This window comes from Vombatus ursinus, unplaced genomic scaffold, assembly GCF_900497805.2.
Source record: "Vombatus ursinus unplaced genomic scaffold, bare-nosed wombat genome assembly UNPS02014961.1, whole genome shotgun sequence".
In the NCBI taxonomy this organism is placed as follows: Eukaryota; Metazoa; Chordata; class Mammalia; order Diprotodontia; family Vombatidae; genus Vombatus; species Vombatus ursinus.
In genome coordinates, this window is record NW_020954739.1 from 1,056,624 (window position 1) to 1,080,944 (window position 24,321).

Below are 24,321 nucleotides of genomic sequence, written 5' to 3' on the forward strand. Positions count from 1 at the left end.
GAGTACAGTGCTATAATTTTTGTAGTCCTGGGCACTAAACATCTTTTTAAAAATATATTTTATTTTTTTCCCAATTACATGTTAAAACAATTTTTAAAACTTTTTTTTAAAGTTTAGAGTTCCAAATTCTATCCCTCCCTCCCTTCCCTCCACTCTTCCTGAGATGGTAAGCAATCCAATATAGGTTATATATGTACAATCATATAAAAAACATTCCCATATTAATCATTTTGTTAAAGAAGACGCAAATTAGAAAAAAAGAAAGTGAAAAATAGCTTGCTTTGGTCTGTATTCAGATAGTATCAATTTTTTCTCTGGAGACGGATAGCATACTTTATGAGTCCTTTCAGATTGTATTGGATCCTTGTATTGCTGAGAATCGCTAAGTCATTCTCTGTTTTTCATCATACAGTATTGCTGTTACTATGTGCAACATTTTCCTGGTTTTGCTCACTTCATTTTGTATCAATTCACGTAAGTCTTCCTAGGTTTTTCTGAAATCATCATGCTTCTCACTAAACATCTCTTAATGATGCCTAAGATTGCATTCTTTTTTTGACTGACCTGTCACAATGTTGATTCTTATTGGACTGATAATCAACTAAAATCCCCTGATGAATTAATAATCTTGAGATAAACTGTTGTCTAGCCTAGCCTTACCTATCCTGTACTTGTGAAGTTGTTTTTTTTGAACCTATGTAAAAATTTACATTTATCCCTATTAAATTGGACCCAATGTTCTAGCCTATAAGAACTTTCAGTCCTGTCATTTAGTATGTTAGCTATGCCTTTCACATTTGTGTCATGCAAATTTGATAATCATATATCATATTTGATGTCATCTAGATTATTGTAGAAAATATTAAAACAGTTCATGGCTAAGCACACCTGGGACATTAACTAGAGATCTCTTTCTGAGCTGATGTTGAACCCTTAATGACTACTCGTTGGGTCTGAGGTTAGTAGCCTATGTGATTTTGTCAAATGCTTTTTTGAAATCTATGTAAACTGTCTATAGCATTCCCCTGATTTAGTGTCTGGTAACTGTCGAAAAAGGAAATGTGACTAGCTGGGCATAACCTGCTCCTGATAAAACATGTGGGCATTGTGGGTGCCACTTTTTCTAGATGGTCACTAACTGTCCCTTTAACAATACATTCTAGAATTTTGCCAGGTTTGAAGTCAAGCTCACTGGTCTATAGTTTACAGACTATTCCCAGTTAGGGAAATTGGAACAAATTTGCTCTTCTTCATCTTGTGATACCTCTCATTCACGATCTTTCATAGGTCCATTAGAGACTTAATAATCATATTTGCCAATATTTTGAATTACTAATTCATGGAATCTAAGGACTTGAAGTCATCAAGGGTAGGTAGCAGTTCCTTTATTACTTCTCCCTTTTTAATCAACTGTTTGCTTTTTGAATAAGACCCAGATCAATACTGCAGTCATGGGTCTCATCCTACTAATTCGATGGGGATCAAATTTGCCTCCTTGCATTAATATCTTTAGTTGTTTTATGCTTTTTACATTTATACTTTTATACATTTATGTATCTGAAGCCATAGGCTTTATTATTTGATCTTTTCTTGGATTTTTTTTTTCTCCTATGAATTTTATTGTGTGGTTAGTTTGTTTATTTGCTCTTCCTATACTTTAGAAACTTGGAAAATATATTTTCCAGTTTAAAAAATATACACAGACAACTTTTCTCTCTCATCTTTTTAGTTTTATTTCCTTTATGTTAGATTTGTAAGAGTCCAGGAAAACACATTATTACCAGCTTTTGTTAGTTGCGTTCCATCCGTGGAATGGGCATTCTTTTGCCCAGAAATCTGTCATTTTTTATATTTTATTCTGTGGTCTAGAAATCCAAATCTTTTTCTCAGATACTTCCTTCTTCTTCTTCTTCTCCTTTTTTTGGTAAGGAAAACACTATTTTAATATTTTTTCCCCAGTTACATGTAAAAACAATTTTAACATTCTTTTTTCAAATTTTGAGTTCCAAATTCTCTCTCCCCCTCTCTTCCCCCCTCATTGTGAAGGCAAGCAATTTGACATAGGTTATACATCTGTAGTCATGCATTTTCATGTAAATCATGCTGTGAAAGAAAACATAGACCATAAAAAAAAATAAAGAAAATTTTGATCTGCATTGAGACTCAATCAGTTCTTTCTCTGGAGATGGATAGCATTTTTCATTATATCCTTCAGAATTGTCTTGGATCATTGTATTGCTGAGAGTAGTTAAGTTATTCACAGTTGATCATCATGTAATATTATTGTTACTGTATGCAATGTTCTCCAGGTTTTGCTCACTTCATTTTACATCAGTTCATGTAAGCCCTTTCAGGTTTTTCTGAGAGCATCCTACTTGTCATTTCTTATAGCACAATAGTATTCCATCACAATCATGTGCAACAGCTTATTCAGTCATTCCCCAATTGATGACACCTCTGATATCATCTTCTTAAGAAATAGTTCATTTCCCAAATCTGCCTTTCTCTTTTGAAGTCTTTATCTTCCACTGGCTACAAGGATAAAAACACGTGGGTGGCCTCTAAGCTTTCTTTACTCAAAAAAGTATTAGTAAATCACATTTGTTTAGCATTTTAAGGCTTGCAAAGATTTTTCCTCATAACAACTCAATGCAAGTAGGTTTATTCCCATTTAATAGGTGAGAACACTGAGGCCATGAGAGATTTCAACACCTAGTAAGTGTTAGAAGTAGGTTTTGAAACTTGAGTTTTCCAAATTCCAGGGCCAGCATTGTATCCATTATGCCACACACATTACCTCTTTCTTAGTAAATGTTTGATGATACTAAAGTAAGTTTCTGATATGAATATAAGAGAACTGTTATTCTGGGGAAAGACAACTAGCAGAATAACTGAGTGTCTAAAGAGGTTGTAGGGTAATTTGGAGTTGGAGGAGGAGAGTAGGGCAAATTCAAGTATTGCTGCTTTAGTAGGATGAATTTTTTTTCTCTAGAAGTAAAAATTATCCAGTATGAAGTGCCATGGATGGAAGTATTTTGAGCATCACACTATCCTTTGTCTCCACAGCTGGAAGAATAGTAGAGTCTCGGTATTTACAGTGTGAGAAGAAGAAAGTTGTCAAGGTGATAACATTATCTGTTTTTGTAATTCTTGTTCAAAATGTTACTAATAGATATCCTGGTAGCAGATTCTATGGAATGAACTCTAATTAATGGGAATTTCAACATTGACTTTATCTTGAAATGAGATCTTAAAGGGAGGCAATTTGATTTGATATAAGATTTGATTTGATTTGATATAAGAATACTTCCTAACAGAGCTGTCTGAGAATGTTCCCATCATTTGAAGTGTTTAAATAGAATCAGAGAAGACATTTCCTTTTTAAGCAGAAGTTTGGACCATCTAACTCTGAGATTGTGTTATTCTCGCTAAGAGAACCTTACGTTTTCTACCAAATTTCATTCTTCACTTAAATGTTTTTGATGTTTATTGTTATAGTTGACCCTTTTATAGCTTCTTAAAAGAGACAGACTTAATTTTTAATCTCTTAGTTTACTTCCCAACTGGTCTCATATTGAAATAGGTTGGTCCACCTTGTATTGATAGTTAGAGTAGGATTCTACTTATGAAATTTTGGAATTAAACCTTTGTGTGGAGGTAGTTTTAGTTCTTTTATTTTTTAAAACGGAACATTGAAATTAAGTATTGAAATGGTAATGGCTAAGGGAACAAGTCAGATTTTATCAGAGATATCAATCAAGTGCAACAATTAGAATTTTGGAAAAGAATCTTTGTTGCTGTGAAAATATTTTCATTATTTTAAACTGTTCAAAGGACATTATATTACTTTTGATTAGATTAATTCAATTGATACTAGCAGTGATTTTATCATCCTTGTTTTAAGGGCTTCACATGAAGCTCTAGAAGGGCTGTACGTGGATTGGTCACTGTTTTAGAGGATTCAGTGTGTCAGGATTAAATTTGAGAATGACTTGCATATCCTAGGTAATCAATAAATGTTTGAATAATTGAAAAAAAAAAAACATTGCTTCAGCAAGAAGAGAAAAAGATAACTCCATTAATATATTTCTGTACTTTAAGGATGGTACCTTAATAACTTCTAAATCTTTTTTTTTCCTTATTGACAGGCACTTGCATCTGATACTTCAATCAACAGTTCCAGTGGGAAACAGACTGAAAGTGGAAAAAAATCTACTGTGTCTCAGAAGGGTAGCACAGGTAGTTTATAACATTGGGGGGAAGTTTTTAAGTCACCCAGTGGTGCCAAATAAAATTCCTAAATTCATATTTTAAGGTGTAAATAAGTCTGGGTGGCAAATTTTGCTTTCCAATACAAGTCTAAGCACTGTTGCCTTTGTGGCCCCTCCTTTTCCCACAAAACCCCAAACATATCCTTGTTTCTTTTCATATCTGTTCATTCTTCCTCATGCAGGCCATGATACTGCACACTTCCAGGCCTCCCTTACCCCTAAATGCCTTCCTTCCTATCTTCTGCCAAGTTGAATCCTAACTGTCTGTACATTTCTTCTGTCAAACTTTTTTTTTTGGCAACTAATTTAGCTCATACCAAACCCGTCTCCTTAAATTCTTAATGCACTTAGTACCACACTTTGTTCTCTGTGTATACTAGTTTCCTCTCCAACTATTATTGTAAGCTCCTAAAAGGCAGGAACTATGGATGTCTTTTCTCTGTTTTTTACACTTTGAAGTTTACTGCTACGATTTATTTCTCAAGTCCTCTGCCTCATCATTGGAAGTTTGTGTGGCAGGGCAACACTCAGCATTAATTCAGGAAAGTTACCCAACTGTTTTCTTTTAAGCGTAGGTTGGTATCACTAAATTGAACCCATAAATACTCTTAAGCCATCACCAAGTTCTTTGAGGGTGGTGATGCTATCTTATTTCTTCATGTTACCCCCAGCACATAGAACAATCAAATATCTATTAAAATAAGGCTTGGATCTGTAAGGCCTGGGTCTCTCTTTCCAGGTATATCTTTCCCCTGTCCTTCAAGGCTGTCTGATATTGTGGTGGAGCATAAGAGGAATTAAGGTGACAAGCAAGACTGTATTTCAGTGACTTCTGGTTTCTAAACTTCTGCAACTGAAGTTCATTAGTTAGAACTTCATATATTTCGGCAGTTTTTAAAAAGTATGATCTCAAATTTAAATTTTAGTTTTAAAATCAGTGGTATGGTTTTTAATGTATTTGCTCACTAAAGGGACATTTAATAATTTTTGTTATATTGAAATATGTCAAGAGCAGCAGTTATAATTTTATTCAACCTTATACAGTTTTTAAGAAGTGTTATTTAAGTTATTTAAGAAATGTTATTCTTTTTTTTTTGGGTGTGGCTATTGGGGTTAAGTGACTTGCCCAGAATCACACAGCTAGTAAGTGTTATGTGTCTGAGTTCGGATTTGAACTCGGGTCCTCCTGACTCCAAGGCTGGTAAACTCTATCCACTGTGCCACCTAGCTGCCTTAAGAAATATTATTCTTAAAACTCTTCTAAATTCTATTAGGAAAAAAATGGTTAAAAGGTTAATGATTATTATGGTTGTTATCTTTAGTTCAGATTTATGGTTCAAAAGAGCTGTATTTCTTTGTGCTTTATGAATGTTTCTTTCCAATCTCCAGTAAAATTGAAGGGGATAGTCCTCTAGGAAGCTTTCTCTAACCCTCACTCTACTATGATTACTCTTCATGAACAGTGTTGGGGAGGCAAGTGATGTAGTGAAAAGATCTGGGTGACCTTTATGACCTTGGGCTTGTCACCTCTACACCTTATCTCCTTCCATGAAGATGAGTGAGATTGGATTAGATGGTCTCCAAAGTCCTTTCCAACTCTTAAGCCCTATGAATCTATTAAGTAGAAGACTACAACCCATTTGAGGCAGGGGAAGTGAAATGAGAAGCTTGAGACACTTAGTGTAGTGGGAAAGAGGGCAAGACTTGGAGGTAGGGAGACCTGAATTCAAGTGTTGTCTTATATAATAGCTGTGTGATCCTGGGCAAGTTACTTCTTCTCTTTGTAATTCAGTTTCCTCATCTGTAAAAGGGGGGTAATTAGACTAAGTCCCTTTGAGCTCTAACTCAGTGTCCCCATGAGAAAAGGTGCAGAAATGAGAATATTTTCATCGATGTTTACATAAGACAGAAAGACTGCTCTTCAGGAGCTTACTGCCTAAGAATTACTAATCTGACCCACTAGTACACATTCAGGCATTTTCCACATGTCTTTAATATGTGGTTTTCCAAAATTAAAACAGTATTGAGTAAAAATTAGTATGGTCAAGATGACAGTAGGGAAAAGGGAAGTGAAAATGAGATTGATAAGGGGCAACTTCCAGAGAACATTTTAGCTAAATAGGAAGGCAGGAACTACATACAGTAAAGGATAAAAATAGAATGAGGGGAGAAAAAAATTGTTTGCATATGAGAACTGAAGAGATATATTAGAAATTCCTAAATCTTAGAGAACTTCCCTTAAACTAAATAATATAAAGGGGTCATGGTAGGATTGGACTAGGTTTAGTTGCAATTTTTCAGAAAATTTCTGTTCCACTTGAAAATCTAAAAAGACCATTGCCGAGAATTTTACTGGGCCAAGTAGATATTTACGAAGTCCAGGAATGTAGGAAAAACCGAGGTGGTGTTTTTGTGGCCAGTTTTGCGTGTTTATTTTTGAATAAAGTTACATTAGACTTCCTTACCTAAATGAAGTTTTTCCTCATTGACATTTTGTGAGCTAATTTCAGGTGTTTCTGCTGGATCATTAGCTACTAATCAAACTGAAAAGGGTGATCTACAGTCAACTCTGTTAGAAGGACATAGAACTGCACCTCCTGATCTGGATCTTTCTGCTATTAATGGTCAGTAAGTCTCTTCAGAGCTACTTTATTGCCTTAGTTTGGAATAAAATATGCATTCTCTACATTTTGTTAAAATACTATTCTTTCTTTGATTTAGATAAAAGTATCAAGAAAAGGACTCCACAATTAACCAATAAAGCTAATACAGCACAAAATTCTAAAACACCAAAAAAACACAACAAAGTAAGTGTTTTGAAAAAAAAAATTCTCTAAGGGAAGGGGGTCTTAACCTTGGGTCCATGAATTTGGATGGGGAAAAATTTCAATCCTTATTTTCTGTGTTCTTTAACTGAACTTTAGCATTTCCTTAAACACAGTAAAAAAGATGAGTGATGAGTTAAAAGACATTATTCTGAGAAAAATCTGTAGACTTCACCAGATTGCTAAAATTATTCAAGACACAAAAAAAGGTTTCAATCCCCTGCTATCCTGCTATGAGGAGATCAAGTATCTTTGTCACTAATTCAACAAACATTCGAGTATCAGTGTGTGTTTAGGACTGTGCTGGACACTGAATAATATAAGAAAATTATTCATGTTCTCAAAGAACTGGGGAGACGTACATATGAAAGAGAACATTTAGGACAGAGTTCAAGATGCAGTGTTATCCCAGTGAGCTGTGCAACTACAAAACATGAAGCACTCTGAACACAAGGTAACCCATGGGGCAACGGAGAGCAGAGTGGCTGGTGCAGTTTGGCCATAGCACAGAAGGAACCAGAACCTGCCCTTTGGAGCAAAGACATTAGACCAGAAACACAGTGGGCAGAGCCCCTGAGGTTGTTGCCCCTTAGTTATTCAGAGGAATCAGGTGAAGACCTTCAGCCAATTAAATGAACCTTCCAGTGCAATGGGAAACCTTTTGTTGAACACTGTGCTAAGGGCTGAGGATACAGACAGAATCGAGGACTTCCTTTCTCATAAGGAAGTCACATTCCAGAGGGACAGACAGTATATACAGCAGGACTTGTGTTTGGCCCATGTTAGAGAGATCTACTGCATAGTAGCTGCCACTGGGTTCTGGCAGGGGAAGGGCCCAGTATGCACGGAGGCCTCTAAGGAGGGCTCACAGACTGGCAGAGATATGCAAAATCATCAGCCTCACTCTGTCCTCTAGAGTCATTGGAATCCAGTGACAAGACATAGGTCAGATTGGCAATGGCCCCCGATGTATTGGGAGACCTTGGCCTTTTTAAGCTGTCTTCCCCAGGTTTCAGTTCATCTGAGGCACCGCCCATTCAGTAATTAAAGACTAGGTAAGAATGGAGGCAAAGTATGGCCTAGTTTACCTTCACAGAAGAATCAGTCTGGGAGGGGAAGACCCTCAGAGTTTCTGGCCAGAACAGGAACAATTTTTATTTACACTCACTCTCCTCAGGTGAATGACTGTAAATAGTGCAGGGATTAGAGATGGGAGACACCTGATGGGGAAGGAGAAGTAGGACTCGAGGACTGTGCAGGATCAGCAGGGTTTTTACAGGGATCAAGGATAGGTGTTTCATTTTCATCTTTAAGTAATAATAGTATCTGTTATTTATGTAGTAACTGAGACTTACAAAGCACCTTACACATACGTTGTTGTTTGGTCCTCCCAGTAACCCTGAAAGACAGCAGCTTCAGTGACATCTGTTTTGTATTTGAAGGAGCTGAGGCTGAGAGAGGTGAAGTGACTTGCCCCAGGTCACGTCTCATAAGTGGCAAAGTTGAGGCTTGAGCCCTAGTCCTTCAGTGTTTTTCCCATTGAAAACTGCTACCTGATCTAGTGGAAGGAGTACTAAAATGATAAAACTGGGGATTTAAAAAAAGATTAGATTAGAATTGGTACAGCCCCATTTATTTTCCAATGTTCAAATATTTGTGTAAGAATTCAGATTAATCAAGCTTAAGCAGAAAAACAAAAGAAGTTAAGAGTCCATATTCCTATAGGGAAGCCCAGAAATTTTGTGCCTAGACCAGGGGTGGGCAAACTGCTACCTTCAGACCACATGTGGCCTGAGGGCCTCAGGTCCTGTCCGTCACCCCCCCCCCCATATAATGTACAAATATATCGAATTCTTATGTCTTTATGCCTCTTTCAGGATCCATGATTTCATCCATGAGGATACTGTACAAATACAGGCTATAAACCCCTTCATACTGTAGTTGGTTTTGTGAGTTGCTGTGTCCAAAAAAAAAATTCATAGTCCAGTGACCAGGCTTCTGGAAAAGGTCCTCTTTAAACCTAACTAGGTTAATCTTCTGACAGTAGGTGAACTGTTCCTCCCCAGGCCTGTACTCGAGCTTTCCTAGCTTTGCTGGACCTGGCAGAATTTGCCCTTCACTAATATGTCTTTGGATATGTCAGCATCATTGCCACCTTTGTCAAAGTGAAAGATACTCACTGTACCTAAAAAATCTGGAGGCGAAAGCCAAGCCCAGCATTTTTATTTTGGTCAGAAATAAAAATAACAGCAGCTTGAGCTTTGTGATCCAATGCTTTAATTATAAAATCCAGAAACTCTTGAGTAGTCATCGTCTCCCTCATTTTTTTTCCTTTCTCCTCTCATCTTCTGCGTGTCAGCAACAACAGTTTGTAGACAAGGTGTGAGAAGGCATAAATGACTTTAAGACAAAAATGGCTGACTCCACTTTTGCCAACTTAATGTTAAAAAAAAAAAAACCTACTTTTCCTGAACCAAGTGCTGCATTTGGAATTATATAGGAATTTTATTAGGGAAATATGTAATTTAAGAAGTGAAATCTATAGTTAGTTCATGCCTATGATTTAAATGTTTATAAGCATAAATTCTCATGCTATCAAATAGATAGAAATAGCTTCCATCAAGCAAATACATTATTTAAAGAATTGCTGAACTTTTTAAGAAATAATTTTCAAGGGGCAGCTAGGTGGCGCAGGGGATAGAGCACCAGCTCTGAAGTCAGGAGGATCTGAGTTCAAATCCGGCCTCAGACCAGACACTTGACACTTACTAGCTGTGTGACCCTGGGCAAGTCACGTAACCCCAATTGCCTTTAAAAAAAAAAAAAGAATTTTCAAATTATTTGCTTGAGTTTGAGTACCGGTTTCTCAGACAGATACAATTATATTTGGTGCCCTACAGTAATGCATTTAGCCCATGATTTCCGTGTTCGTACTTGTCTCCCCAAACAAGTAACTTCAACCCTCAAGCCCTGCAAAACATTAGGAAAGCTGTTTCCCCTAGTCAGGATTCCTGACTCCAAACTACCGCTCAGAGACTTACACATTTTATTTAAAACAAACATTGATGTTGTTATTAGGGAGAGAGATAACTAGGGGATAAGGAGTAGAACTTAGTTCTTATTTTCTGTTTCATAGAATCTTAGGCCCATTGGATTTATCTAGCCAAGTCATCTTGATATCTCATTTTGTCATGGCTCTTGACTTATTCGTGCTTTTCTTTAATCTGTGGGATGGTAGCTGTGATTCTTTCTCATTGAATTAGGCTTCCACGAGTCAGACTGTGTATGTCTAGGGAATACATTCAACATGTATCACTGTCTTGCACTGAATTGCTGTTATAAGCTCGGAGATTTTCATAATCCTTCCAAGTGCGTTAGCCAATTCAAGTGGGCCACAGTGGAATCTCTTGGGTCCTTCAGGGTTAATAGGGTGCTTTTGACATAGAACCATTGTTCTGATGGTGAGCTAGACTTAGTCTTTTCCAGCAGGTATTTTTGAGAGACTCCCAGAGTTACCTGGTATATGCTTCTACAGAGGCAACATGGTGGAGTGGAAAGAATTCTGGACTTGCAGTCAGGAGAAACCTGGGTTTAAAGTCCTCCTCTGCTGCTTTCTGTGTGGCCTTTGGTAAATTATTTAACATTTTTTTGAGACTCAGTTTCCCTACCTTTAAAAATGAGGATACAAACATGCCAGGGCAGGATAGGGGTAGGCAGCCCTGGGAGTTTTCCTGCCTTTTGCACCCCCAGGACCTTGTTGCTGCTATTGCATTTCGCCAGGGGGTAATTCTAATTTGGCTGCCCTCTTGGCCTCCTCTCCCCACCCCTTTCCGTGCCCCATGGGGGTGGGATCAGCCAATGCTCTGTACAGTACTATGGGAACTGATGTGTATATAGCTATTTAATGTGGGGTATGTTCCACAACCTGTGTTCCCTGTCCCCATGTCCTTCTTCTCTTGCCGGTTGTGGCCAGTTTGTCTGTCTCTGGGGATGAGGGACTCATCCTGTGCTTGTAAATAAATGAAGTTGTGACTCTACCTTAAAAAAAAAAAAATGAGGATAATAATGCCTATATTTTGATCTTTACATGGGGTTGGTGTGAAAATCAAATGAGAAGATGTATATCATGTGCTATATGAATGACAGCTGTTATTTATTATTGATGCTAATTTCCCACTTCGTATTTGCTTTTTCTCTTCCCTAATAATAGTGGCTTGCAATTATATAGGCTTGAAGGTTTGCAAACCACTTTACATGCATTATCTTATTTGATCATCTTGACAACTATTTGAAGTAGATGCTATTATAATCTCTATTTACTGGTAAGATGACTGAAACTAGCTCTGAAAGGCAAATTGACTTGCCAAGGGTCACTCAGCTACTAAGTCTCATAGATAGAATTTTAATCCTACAGAGTATAGGTCTTTCTGATTCCCAGACTAGCACTCTCTTCACTATTGCACTTGTCTTCTCTTCACTGTAATAAATGCTTGCCATCTGAGGAATTCCTACTGACCACTGAATCCTAAAATCCTAGATTCTTGGTTTCTGGTATCATGATGTACTAACACAGGTGTCTTACCCTTCTGCATTGGGCTTGTAGCGTTGCTGCCCTCACTTCTGCATCCTTTCCCTGGCCTACCTTCTTTCACCAGAGAAGCCCTGTTCTCCACTTATTGACAGAATGCAATTCAAGGTGATATATTGATTTGCCAATTTCTTGCCTCAGTACCTGGAGGGAGACCCTTGTTCCCTTCCTAGTGGTGAAACAAAAGGGCCAGTTTCTACCACGTATAGTGCTACACTAACTTATTCTTACCCTGGCTTTGTGGGTGCTTAGTTCTTGTTCTCTTAAGTACCGTTTTCTAGAGTTTTTTATAAAGTCACCAGCATTTCTTTAGCATTCAGACAGCCTGCTTAACTGTCATATGTATGATAGTCAGATGGATCTGCGATCTCATTGACCTGGAAGTTCCCTCCAACAGTATAGGCTGCGATGCCTCTATGCTTCCCTATTCTGTGTACCTGTTGTCTATGTCCTTCTATAAATTCTTCAAGGAAGGCCATCCGGGGTGTTGGAAGCATAGCAGGGTCCCAGGCAAGTCCCCTGGCTCTGCACTCATCTCTTCTCTTGCCTCTCTACCAGCCCCCATCTTCTGTCCTACAGTTCTTTGATGACCTTGAATTCCTCATTGTTTATGTGTTTCAAGCTGCTCACCCACTGTGCACTTCATTGTTCTTGTTGTGGTGGCATTTTTATTTTGGTAGAGACCATTGTATTCAACGTAGAATAAAAATTTGCTTTCTAATAAATGATTTAGAACTACTCGGAAAAGAAAAGTTCCTTGAGGGGAGATTTTTTTGTTTTTTATCTTTGTTTCCTAAGCACCTAGCACAGTGTCTTGCACATAAGCTTTTTTTTAAATAGATTTTTATTGATACATTGTTTTTACATCACCTATATTTCTCTCCTGGGACCTTCTCTTTCCTCATAGAAAGCCATCCTGTATAACAAATAAGTTTTTGAAAAGTAAAGGAAGAAAAGGAGAGTAAGTTAGGAAAACCATTCAGTACCGTAACAGAGTCTGTTATAGACTTCAGAAAAACCTGGAAAGACTTGTATGGTCTGATGCTGAGTGAAGTGAGCAGAACCAGGAGAACATTGTACACAGTAACAGCCACGTTGTTCAATGACTAATATTGATAAACTTAACCCTTCTCAGCAGTATAAGGATCTAAGACAAGTCCTCATGATGGAAAATATTATCCACATCCAAAGAAAGAACTATGGAGTTTTAATGCAGATTAAAGCATGCTATTTGCTATTTTTTTTTCTTCTGTTGTGTTTTGTTTCCTCTTTCTGGTGGTTCCTCCTATTGGTTCTAATTCTTACTTACAACATCACTAATGTGAAAATGTTTAATAGGAATGTATATATATATAGCCTATATCAGATTGTACTCTGTCTTGAGAAGGGAGGTGGGGAGGGAGGAGGAGAAAAATTTAAAACTCAAAAGCATATGGAAGTGATTGTTGATAAATCAAAATAAATTAATAAAAAATACTTAAAAAAGAATCTGTTATATGTAATGTTCCACCCTTATGAACTCCTTCCACCTGTGCAAGGGGGAGCAGGGGGAGATAGTTTCTTATATTTCTTTGGAACCAAGCTTTAGACCTTATAATTTTAAAACATTCCATTTCTTTTGTATTGACATGGTTGAGATTAGTTCTATATCATTTTTTATTGATTCTATTTACAGTTAATTGATTTTGTCCTATAACTGCCTACGTCATGGGTTTTTTTTTGTCTCTGAACTTAGTGCGGAAATTTACCTGGCTTATAATGAGTTAAATTCAGAAATCCTGTTCTCCTTGCTAATCACTGTTCTATTCTTGGTTTAAGGAATTCTGCTAACCTTGGGAGATGTGGCTTGCCATAAGGGAGTTAGGCCTAATATCTTTACATCACCAGGCTATCCTTTAGGGATGTCTGGTTTGCTGTCCAAAGAAGCCTGTGCCATTTTATTACAGGAGGACTCAAACGATGAATACTACTTAGTCATGGGAGGGAAGGAAGGAGGATTGTTGCTAGCCCCTCATTACCATTCTTCCAACCATTGTTCCCCTTGCCTCAGTTATATAACCACTTATATTGTCCTCAATCCCATGGTGTCAGCTTCTCCTCTCTGTTCTTTATTCTGTATTCCCCAAAATCTATAAAAGAAAACTGTCCCCCTGATTTGGGGTCTTAGCTTTACTGAGGAAACTGAGATTCTATTTATTGGTAAATGTGTGTTTTACTGATAAATTGATCGTGCTTAGAACTTTGTGCCTTAGTTGTCCTTATTTGAACTGTTAACAGTATCATTCTTTGTTTTTATGTTGAGTCATTGTGGATATTCTTTTCCTGTGTCTGCTTTCACTTTGCATCAGTTCATGTAAGCCTTCTCATGTTTCTCGTTTCTTATAGTGTAGGATTTTCCATAACATTTATGTAGCCATTTTCCAATTAGTGGGTATCTGCTTTCTTTGCAGTTTTTTACTACTACAAAAAATATTGCTATAAATATTTTGATGTATATGGGACCTTTTTGTCATTGACTTCTTTGGGGAATATGCCTAGCTGTAGAATATCTGGGCCAGATTATGCACTTTCTCTGTATAATTCCAAATTGCTTTCCAGATTGGTTGTATCAGTTCACAGCTCCACCAACAATGCATCAATGTGCCTGTCTTTCCATAACCTCTCCAATATTGACTGTTCTCATTTTTTGGTCATCATTACCAGTTTACTCAATGTGAGGTCAGAGTTGTTTTGATTTGCATTTCTATTAATAGTTATATGGAACAACATTTATATGGTTAATAGTTTACAGATTTCTTTTGGGAATTCTTCCTGTCCTTATCCTTTGACTTATCTTTTGGGGAGCCTCTTGCACATGGGCTCTTAATGTTTAATGGAATTCAGTTATACTCAAACACTTTGGTTAGGTGATCAGTTACATATGTTACAGCAGGGGTCAGCAAAATATGGCCTCTGGACCAAATCTGGCTGCCACCTGGGTTTTTGTGTTTCAAAATTCCATTTTATTGTACTTAAAATTGTAAAGACCATCCATAGCTTGTGTACAAAAAACAGGCTGAGGGGGCCAGATTTGCTGACCCCTGTTTACAGCATATAGATCTTTTGTACAGATCTGGGACAAAGATGGAGAAAGTGCAAAGGGGATATTGCCCCTTTAACTCCAGCCTTTGCTGAGTTCATTTTTCATAGTCCTTTTCTACTTATTTTTCCTTCTACATTCTCCTACTTTCCCGTTTGCTCAAGTGACAGTCTCCTTATTGCCTCTTCATTCCAGGGACTTTGAACAGGCTGGAAGTATTTAGGTCCAAAGAGTACCCAGCATGTATCAGGTCCAAATGTTTTCCTAAGAAGGGGAAACTTTATATCGGGGATTAAGCTTGGAAGCTTTGTTTCCCGGGGTGGGGTGTGGGGGGACAGCCTCAGGTACAATTGTACACTTAATCTGAGACTTCTTTCCTAGTTTGTAAGATTTCCAGGGGGGTGCTGAGTAATTTTTTTTTTAAAGGGGGCGGTAGGCCAAATAAGTTTGGGAACCTCTGATTTACACCCTTTGTAACAAAGGCCCGGAGCAAAGACATAGGGCAAAGAGGCAAGATTGTAGGATTTAGAATTAGAAGGGACTTGAGAGATTATCTTGACCACCCCCCTTCATTTTGCAGATGAGGGAACTGAGGCCCAAAAGAGAAGAGGTCTGGTAACCTTAAAGGAGATGAGGACAGTTTATAATCCTACAAATCAATATATTTTTGAATGTGGAGTAGGAATGTCCAATCCTGGGAGGATACGTATGTGCATAAACTAATTTGGAATCAAACATACATTATGGATTTTTTATGGTTGTTTTTTAGGTTTCCACAGAAGATATAAAAATAATGGAGTCACAGACATTACTTCTAACACTTCTGGCAGTGAAGGTAAAAATGAAAGACAGTCAAATGTATTTATAGAACAAAGAATGAATGAAAAACATGAAGTGCTTTCTCTGTGCAGAGCACTGTGCTAAGCAAGACAGTTCCTGTTCTCTATATCTTATATTCTAATAGAAAGAGACAATATACTTCAGTTGGTAGTCAAATGGAAGTTCCTTGGTCCTGACAGTAAAGTGGCAAAGCAGATGATAATACATCTTCTTTAATATTATTTCCACTGGTAAAACCATACTGACGTCTTCTGTAGAGCCATTTAACAGTACCAAGGACGTTTGAGGTGAGAGATATCTTTGCAGGGTCTTCATTGTCATTGTTGGGGTAGCACAGGCTGCAGCTCCTGCAGAAGCAGTTGCCAGATCATCTCTGGAGTTGATTGCCTGCTTGTTGGTTGTCTGGTCTGGGCTAGAAGCAAGTCTCTGGTGGGTGGTCCTGCTATCTGTGAGGGGTACTGGGCTAAGGGTCTTGATCTGTACCTCTGAGAGAAGATTGTCAAGGTGGTGGTGTTTTTTAATAGTATTTTATTTTTTCCAATTACATGTAAAGACAATTTTTAACATTCATTTTTTATAAAATTCAGAGTTCCAAATTTTCTCCCCCCTCTAAGACGGTAAGCAATTTAATATAGGTTATGTATATGCAATCACATAAAACATTTCTGTATTAGTTATTTTGTGAAAGAAGAAATAGTTTGCAAAAAAAAGTAGTTTGCAAAAGGAAAAAAGGTAGTGGTGGTTTAATTCACTTGGCGTATCAGGACTTCTGTCTTTCTAGGGTGACTTGCATGCCCCGTGAGCAGCGGTTGTACTAGGGCTAGCTGGCCCCTTCTCCATGGGGGTTGATCCCCTGGATGAAGGCTCTGAGGACAAGTCAAGTCTTGGGGCAGGGGACTGGTATTCCCAAGGCTTTTGTGTATACCTGCCTATCCACGGCAGTTCAGCAGTTTTGTCAGTGGTGGTGAGGATTGTGGAGAAGGTCTTGTGGGTCCAGCTTATAGTGGTTCAGGCTGAAAGCAGGGTTGATGGTCTGGAGGGCATCGTACTTCCCCAGGCCCTTGGGCTTTCTTCATGAGTTTAAGGGGAGGGAGTGTTGAGGTGATGGAGGTAGTTGGACTCCCCTGGAACATCATCTCTTGTAGTAGAGTTTGAGGGAGTATGGTGTCAAGGATGGAGAACTGGCTCTGTGGGTGGCCCCACACTCTGTCTTTGACACATGCCAGCTGTGACCCCAGGCAAGGCACTGAATCATATCCCAGGCAACACCATAAGACTTAAGGTCAGACAAATTGCAGATCTCATAGGCCTTCTAGATTTAGAGTTAAAAAGAATTAGAGGGACCAGCCCACTCATTTTGTGGAGTGTAAGTGACTTACCCGTTAGATTATAAGCTCCTTAAGGGCAAGGACTATCTTTGTTTTTATTTGTATTTGTATCCAGTAGTCTATCAGCACAATGCCTAGCACTTAGTAGGAACTAACTAAATGTGTTTTGACTGACTTCCTTGCCTGAGGTCACACAGACTGAAACAGTCAGAGGTAGACTTTGAACCTAGGTCTTCTGTGTCCACGTCTGAAGATGCGTTATCCACATCTGTGCTGCCTCTTCCTCGGTAGAGGGAATACTTCCGCAGCAGCACCTTTAAGGGAATACTTTAGTAAAGAGTTAAGGTAAAGGTGCTGGAACTCTTTTGGATTTCACAGATGAAAAAACATGTTGCTGTAATGGAAGAAAAGGAAGAAAGAAATCTAATCATGTTATGTGAAGAAAAGGACAGACTTCAAAAAAAAGTGCAGAAATTGAAACGCAAGCTTCAGTTTCATAAGAAGGAGCAGGAAATGGCGGACGTCCTTGCTACTCAGGTTAGACTAACCCTAACTTGTGCTACCCTAATGTTAAAGAATGTTCATTTTTAGGTGAAAAGAACTAACAGGAAACTTTGGGGCTTCTCGCTAAGTGGCAACATTTATAATGGCGTACTAAACAATCCAAAGGTCTCATTTCATATGCTAGATCATTTTCTGTTTGCACACTTCTGCCTTCTGGCTCTGGTTAGTTAAAGTGCACACGTAATAGAGAGTTTTTAGGAAGAGGAAGTAGTGTGAAACCCCAGGAACCTGTCCCTTTTTTTGGTGCAAAACTTATTTACAGTGAATTTCCTAATCATTAAGACTTACCAATAGTAGCAGTTTCCCCCAAGTATAATAATATAGTGGTATGGTTGGTATTTTAGAGTGGCAGACTAGGAGATACTAGATTATCAATTACAATTTTTAGTTTATAGTAATGCCTTTTCTTTTGTCCTTGCAGAGTGAATTGCTTGCTCCCTTTGTGGCAATGTCTGAGGATTTTAAGAAGGATTATAAAACTTTTGCAACTGCACTGGACTCTACCAGGCATGAACTCCCTGTGAAATCCATTCATATGGAAGGAGATCAGGACCAGTTTTTAGGTATGGATGTCATGGGCATTCTGCTTAGTGTATTACAGAACCATTATGCAAATATCTTCCATGGGGCTTAACAGAGAAAACATTGGACTTGGAGTCAGGAGACCTATATTTTAATCCTGGTAGAGCTATTTACTATCTGTTTGACTATGGACAAGGCAGTCCATATCTCTGAACCTCAGTTGACTCATGTCCAAAATGGAGATAATACTATTTAGCAGGCAGGTAGGTAGTACAGTGGATAGAACACTGGCCTGGAGTCAAGAAGACCTGAGTTTAAGGGGGAAAAAAAAGAAAGCCTGACTTCAAATCCAGCCTCAGATACTTACTAAGCTGTGTGACTCTAGGCAAGTCACTTAACATCTGTTTGCCTCAGTTTCCACAACTGTAAAATGGAGATAATAACAGCACCTATATCATAGGGTAGTTGTGAGAATCAAATGAGATCATATTTGTAAAGTTCTCAGCATGGTACCTGGCACCTGGAACATAATGGATACTTGCTAAATGCTTAGCCCCTTCCCCACCCTCTTTGAACTGTCAGCATAGTATGACTATAGGGATAGCGCTTTGTCTACTGTAAAATGTGATACAAGTGTGAGTTGCTTCGTTGATGAACCTTTTTTTAGACTTAAAAATATTCTGGAGATCTGATAATTAAAAGCAGGTTTTTAATGTTATTTTTCCTTTGTAGATGAGTTACAACACCAGCTGTCTATCACACAAAGCTTGTTGGCAGAAGTTACAACTGAACACTTCGAAGAGAATGCTAAAGTGTTTGATGTGTTGGGTGAATTTAAAGAAGTGATACGGAAAAAGGATCTAGAACTCAAAAGGTACGTCCTCCCAAAAGCTTGCTAAAGAATATTGTAACGCTTCAGTTGTTCCGAAATCAGACTTCTGTCAGCTTCAAAACGTGAGACCCAACTGTGCTGGCAGAGTTAGTGGAAAAAAGGCCTTTTGCCAAAGTGTGTTGAAAAGTACATGTCATTTACTTTAAGATACTTTTGAACCTCTTGACCTGCATTGCTTTGTACACAGTCATAAAAGGCTTGATAATCTGGTTTCTGACTCCATAACAGAACAGAGATTCAAGGTGTCTCCTGGAGACAGGTACGCAGATCAAATGAAATAAATGTAAAGTGTGTGTGTGTGTGTGTGTGTGTGTGTGTGTGTGTGTGTGTATAAATAAATTTGTATGTAATACATTCACTATCATCATTATTACCCTGACAGCTGAACCCAAAATACGGACATAGTAGGCACTTAATAAGTGCTAATTGTCTGAATTAGAAGAATTGTTAAAAAATAAACGTATCAACTACAAAAGCAGTTTGAAGCCATTTGGTCTAGAAGCAAACAGCCTTATATGCCTAAATTGTCACTTGAGATTATGTTTATTAAAGTACAATAAGAGTTTCTAATGATGTCCTTTAATCATTGGGAAAAGTTGAAATCATGTTTTGCGTACTCTAAGAAGGCAGTCAAGTGTCATACTTTTTTGCAGGATTTCTATATAAAATGTATCAAATGTAGTTTGTATATTAAAAGAAATATGGTTTATTCATCTAGAAGATTTCTATTAAATAAGATGCCCTGTAATTTTTTTTTTTTGCTAGCATTATGGCAAAATGAGCTGTATTCATCGTGGCTTTGTATTTGGGTTTTGCTTTTATGATGAAAATAAGGCAAGATGAATGTTAATTAGAATCAAATGATAATTTAGTTAGGAATAAAGTCCGTCGTTGTTGCTCAATCATTTCAGTCATGTCTGACTCCATGACCCCACTTCGGGTTTTCTTGGCAGAGATGCTGGAGTGGTTTGCCATTTCCTTCTCCAGCTCATTTTACAGGTGAGGAAACTGAGGCAAACAGGGTGAAGTGACTTGCCCAGGGTCACGCAGCTAGTGAGACTGAACTCAGGAAGATGAGTCTTCCTGGAAGCCAGGAGCTGGAGCTAAAGCAGGAGCTAGTTGCAGCCCCAGGCTTTGTGTCTCTGTCTCTGTCTCTTAATCTCCCCCTGTCTTTCTGTTTGTGTCTCTGTCTCTGCTTGCCTGCCCATCTCTCTCTCTCTCTGTTTCTGTCTTCCTATCTCCTCTCTGAAATCTCCATTTGGTCATGAAGTACCAGCCCTTCTACTTCTGGGATGTCCTTCGGATCCTCCCTTCCATCCCCTTTGCCATTCTTCACATGTTGCTAACCTCCTGTTTTTTGCATGTGAGGAAGCCAGAGACCCAGAAGGGAATGTGACTCTCCCATGGCAGCTGGCTCACATCCTCAGCTGGGGTTCGAGGCCTTCTCTTCCTGCCCTCTCCCTGGATCTCCATGCTGTTCCACAGCTCCACAGAGCCACAGGACCTGCCTCTGCTGCCCCAGTTACACACCAGGGCCTCCTTCTGTTCCTTCTTCTGAATCAGCATAAGTGCATAGTGAATCCCTTTTATTGTGCTAAATGTGGTGTGACCTACACAGATACAGTTCAGCAGTGATACTTATTTAGTGCTGGCTAACTGTGTGCAAGGCCCTGGGGTTAGCTTTGGAGACGTGAAGACAGAGAATGAGATAAAGACCTTTACATTCTCCTTGTACAGGCTCTTACAGCCAAGTTGGGAAGTTGGAACATAAAAACGGAGGGAAAAACCCTTAGAAGTGAAACTCAAGCCAGAGAACCTGCTAGTTCTAGGGGAGGGGGAGGGAACCTGTGGCCTCAAGGTTCCCCACCCCGGGTCTAGGGCAGTAGGAATCTAATTCCAAGCTCCAAGTGTGATTTTAACTTTCTGCCCAAGATGGCAGCTCTTAGCACTTGTGGAAGCTGCCCTGCTTTCGTTGTCCTTCAGGGAGACGCTTGTGGTTTGGGGTACATTGCCCAGGATCCAGTATCCCCTGTACCCAGAGGAGGAGAGAAGCCTGCTGTGGCTACAACACTCCATTTTCCTCAGTCATAAAGTGAGGTGGCTTATTAAGTGATTTCCTTTAGGTAAAAAGGAACCTAAGGGTTCCTTTCAGCTCGAAAATCCAGCAATCCCAAGAAACTCCGAATGGCCCTCTAGCAGGAGTTAGTGGTATGACCTGGAATGAAAAGCACACTGGACTCACAATATGTGGGTTCTGATCCCAGCTCTCCTACGTAGACCTGGGGAGGTTGGTAGGACAGGTGAATATTATCCAAGTTTTATAGATTGAGAAACTAAGGCTCCCAGAGGTAAGATGATTAGCTTATACTTACATGGCTAGTAAGTGGTAAAACAGATTCAAACCTCAGTCTTTTGGCTCCAAGTGATCCCTTAATAGAAGAGTGTTCCAATCTTATTTCGCTTTGATTTGTTGTATTCTGTTTTCGTTGTCTTGCGAATAGAAGTTTTGATTCCATTTCTTGATAAGGTTATTCTAGAGTATTATCCTCCATTCTATAAATTTCTTATTTTTGAACCTCTAACAACTACATTTACTATAGAAAATATAAATGAACAAAAAGCACGGTATAATGGCCATAGAGTACATACTGGTCTTGGAGTCAAGAAGACTTGAGTCCAGATCCTCCCCTGACATTTTTCTGGCTATGTGATGCTGGACAAATCACTTTGTGTAGCTCATTAGAATTTATTAAGTAACATGTCAGTTCTACTACTGATGAAATCACGGAACAGATAGAGGGGTTGTTGTAATCATCAGGTGCGGAAGAGCAAAAAGATCAAGAATGAAAGAAAAAATACATATTCAGCAAGGAACAGATACACATTTTGGAATCACTTCTTTTTTCAGGGCCTCCTTATGCTATACACTATGATCTCTCTTATTTGGGTAGGGTGGGAGGGTATCTGTTTCATTGCATAATCAGGAAAGCACATATCCCTCAAAACCTAAAATCCCAGAGTTGGAAATATCCTCATGATATGTAAGCATGAATTTTCCATGCAATATCCCTGACAAGTGGTCATCTAGTCTTTGTTTGAATACAAACAGTATTATTGAATTACAAACAGTAATAGCAAGCTTACTATCTCATGAGATACTCTGTTTTACTGTTGGGCAATTCACAGTATTAGATAGTTCTTCCTTATATTGATTTTAAGTCTTACACCTTTTAACTGTCTTTAATTGGTCCTTAGTGCAGCTAGGTGACTCAATGGATAGAGCTCGGGCCTGGAGTCAGAAAGAGTGCAGATTTGGCCGTAGACACTTACTAGCTGTGTGATCCTGGACAAGTCACTTAACCCTGTTCGCTTCAGTTTCCTCATCTGTAAAATGATCTGGAGAAGGGAATGGCAAACCACTCTGGTATATTTGCCAAGAAAATCCCCAATAGGATTACAAAGAGTTGGACACAACTGAAACGACTGAACAACAATTGGTCCTTGTTATTTTCTCTAGAGCCAAGTGATGGCTTTCTATTTTTGAAGTTGGTGAACATGTTCACTTTAAATCTTCACTAGACTAAATGTTCCCAGTTTCTTTAACCAAACAGGCCTTTATATTTATACCATTTCTCTACTAATATTGACATTGCTGTGGTTATCCAACTCGTGTCATTGGACAAAGGAAATGCCAATTTTTTTCTGATTTGTTTGCAGGAGCTTTGTCCAGGTGCTTAACTTATCCTCTGAAGTCAGTAAAGAAGCTGCTTTAACTAACCAAGAAGTCTGGGAAGAGACTCAAGGCACACAGAACCTAAGCCAGTGGTATTTTAATCAAGAGCATTCAGAGGATACTCTAACAGGCAACTGAAGGCCTAATAGGTGCTTATATTTTTAGGTTTATCACATCAACAAATTGTCTCTGATGTATTTTTACTGGTTTGGTTTTCTTCCATTTTTTCTACCTTATGCATAAATGTTTGAGTACTATAGAGAACACATTTTTGTCTTTTTATGACATTCAGAATACTTAGCACTTTAAATTGACGTGTATTAAATGTTTTTGCATTCTATTATGTGAGAGATTTGGGATATCAAAAATAAAAGAGTCCTGACATAAAGTTTTGTGCATTTTCAAATGGGTACATTTAATTTTCAATATTTAGGCAATATAAAAAGACTAACTCATTTTTAAATTTGTAAGTAAGCCTGATGAAATGTCCTTTTTGTTGCATTGAAAGGAACCCCTATAGTTCTGTTTTTTTTCTTGAGCAGATCGCCTCAGGGCTTCAGCTTTTCTATCTGTAAAATAAGGGAGTTCAACTAGACCAGAGATTCTTAACCTTTTTTGTGGTTCATACTCCTTTGGCAGTCTGGTGAATAAGGTTTCAAATGGATAAAATAAGATATATAGGATTCCAAAGGAAACCAATTATATTGAAAATACTGTTAAAATATTTTTAAAAAGCAAATTCACAGGCCCCAGGTTAAGAATCCTTGAATGGAATAACTCTAAGAGCCCCTATGGTTCTCACATTCTGTTTTAATGGTTTTTACTGCTCAAATAGACTTGAGTCTATTCTTTAAACTATAACTTTTCCATGTGTGAACTAAATGTTTTTGGTAGTTTAATTTAACTGCTTTTACAGATTGCTGCCACTGGAGGGAGAACTTCACTCACCTTCTGATGGTGTTTAGCCCAGACATTCCTAGACTTATTTGGCCTACTACCCCCTTTTCAAAAAAAAAAAAAAATTACTCAGAGCCCCTCCTGGAAATTTACTTTCTCTAACCTTTTAATGTTTTTTTTTTAATTTGTGTCATTTCAAATGTATTTCTTTTTAAATGATGCATCTTAAATTTGATAATTTATTGTAAATTTGTGAGTTTTTTTTCCCTGCATTGAAATTTTGGTGATGCAATATTGCGTCATGTAACCATATGGTTATCGTATTGTAAACAAAGTCATTACATGCACATATTCTTGCTGATGCATGCTGGACTCCCCGACAACTCAATTGCCTGCCAACACTTGCATGTTAAAACCTGTAGATGGATTTGACCATTGATTGGTTATAACTTGCATTTTGTATGTTTATTTGAAAGACAATGTAATCACTACGACTTTAACTCTGTTACACAACAGATGAAACATGTACGAACTGTTTTTCAAATTTTCTTCTGTTCTTTCCTTATGCTTCCACTGTCCCCTTATTTTTATTCAATAATTGCACCCAAGTCTACTACTACCCCCCTGGATCATTCCAGCAACCCTGAGGGCGGTATCACCCACTTTGGGAATATATGAAATGCACAACCCAAAGATATGTATCTTAAACCAGAAAGGAGGAACCTGTGGTTTTAGTTTTAAAAATTTGAATTTCAAAAGAAACATTATTTCTTAGAATCACA

General features: G+C 38.2%; 1 protein-coding gene across 1 annotated transcript in view; it reads left to right on the forward strand.

Annotated features, from left to right (window-relative positions):
* Positions 1-24,321, forward strand: part of HAUS8 (HAUS augmin like complex subunit 8) — a 34,118-nt gene that overhangs the window by 3,149 nt on the left and 6,648 nt on the right. Inside the window, exons 3-11 of the mRNA XM_027845345.1 lie at positions 3,067-3,122; positions 4,149-4,239; positions 6,782-6,895; positions 6,993-7,078; positions 15,533-15,598; positions 17,310-17,468; positions 17,917-18,058; positions 18,750-18,891; positions 22,627-22,791. Of these exons, the coding sequence (XP_027701146.1) occupies positions 3,067-3,122; positions 4,149-4,239; positions 6,782-6,895; positions 6,993-7,078; positions 15,533-15,598; positions 17,310-17,468; positions 17,917-18,058; positions 18,750-18,891; positions 22,627-22,780 (1,010 nt within the window). The 3' untranslated portion in view covers positions 22,781-22,791. The remainder of the gene's footprint in view (positions 1-3,066; positions 3,123-4,148; positions 4,240-6,781; positions 6,896-6,992; positions 7,079-15,532; positions 15,599-17,309; positions 17,469-17,916; positions 18,059-18,749; positions 18,892-22,626; positions 22,792-24,321) is intronic.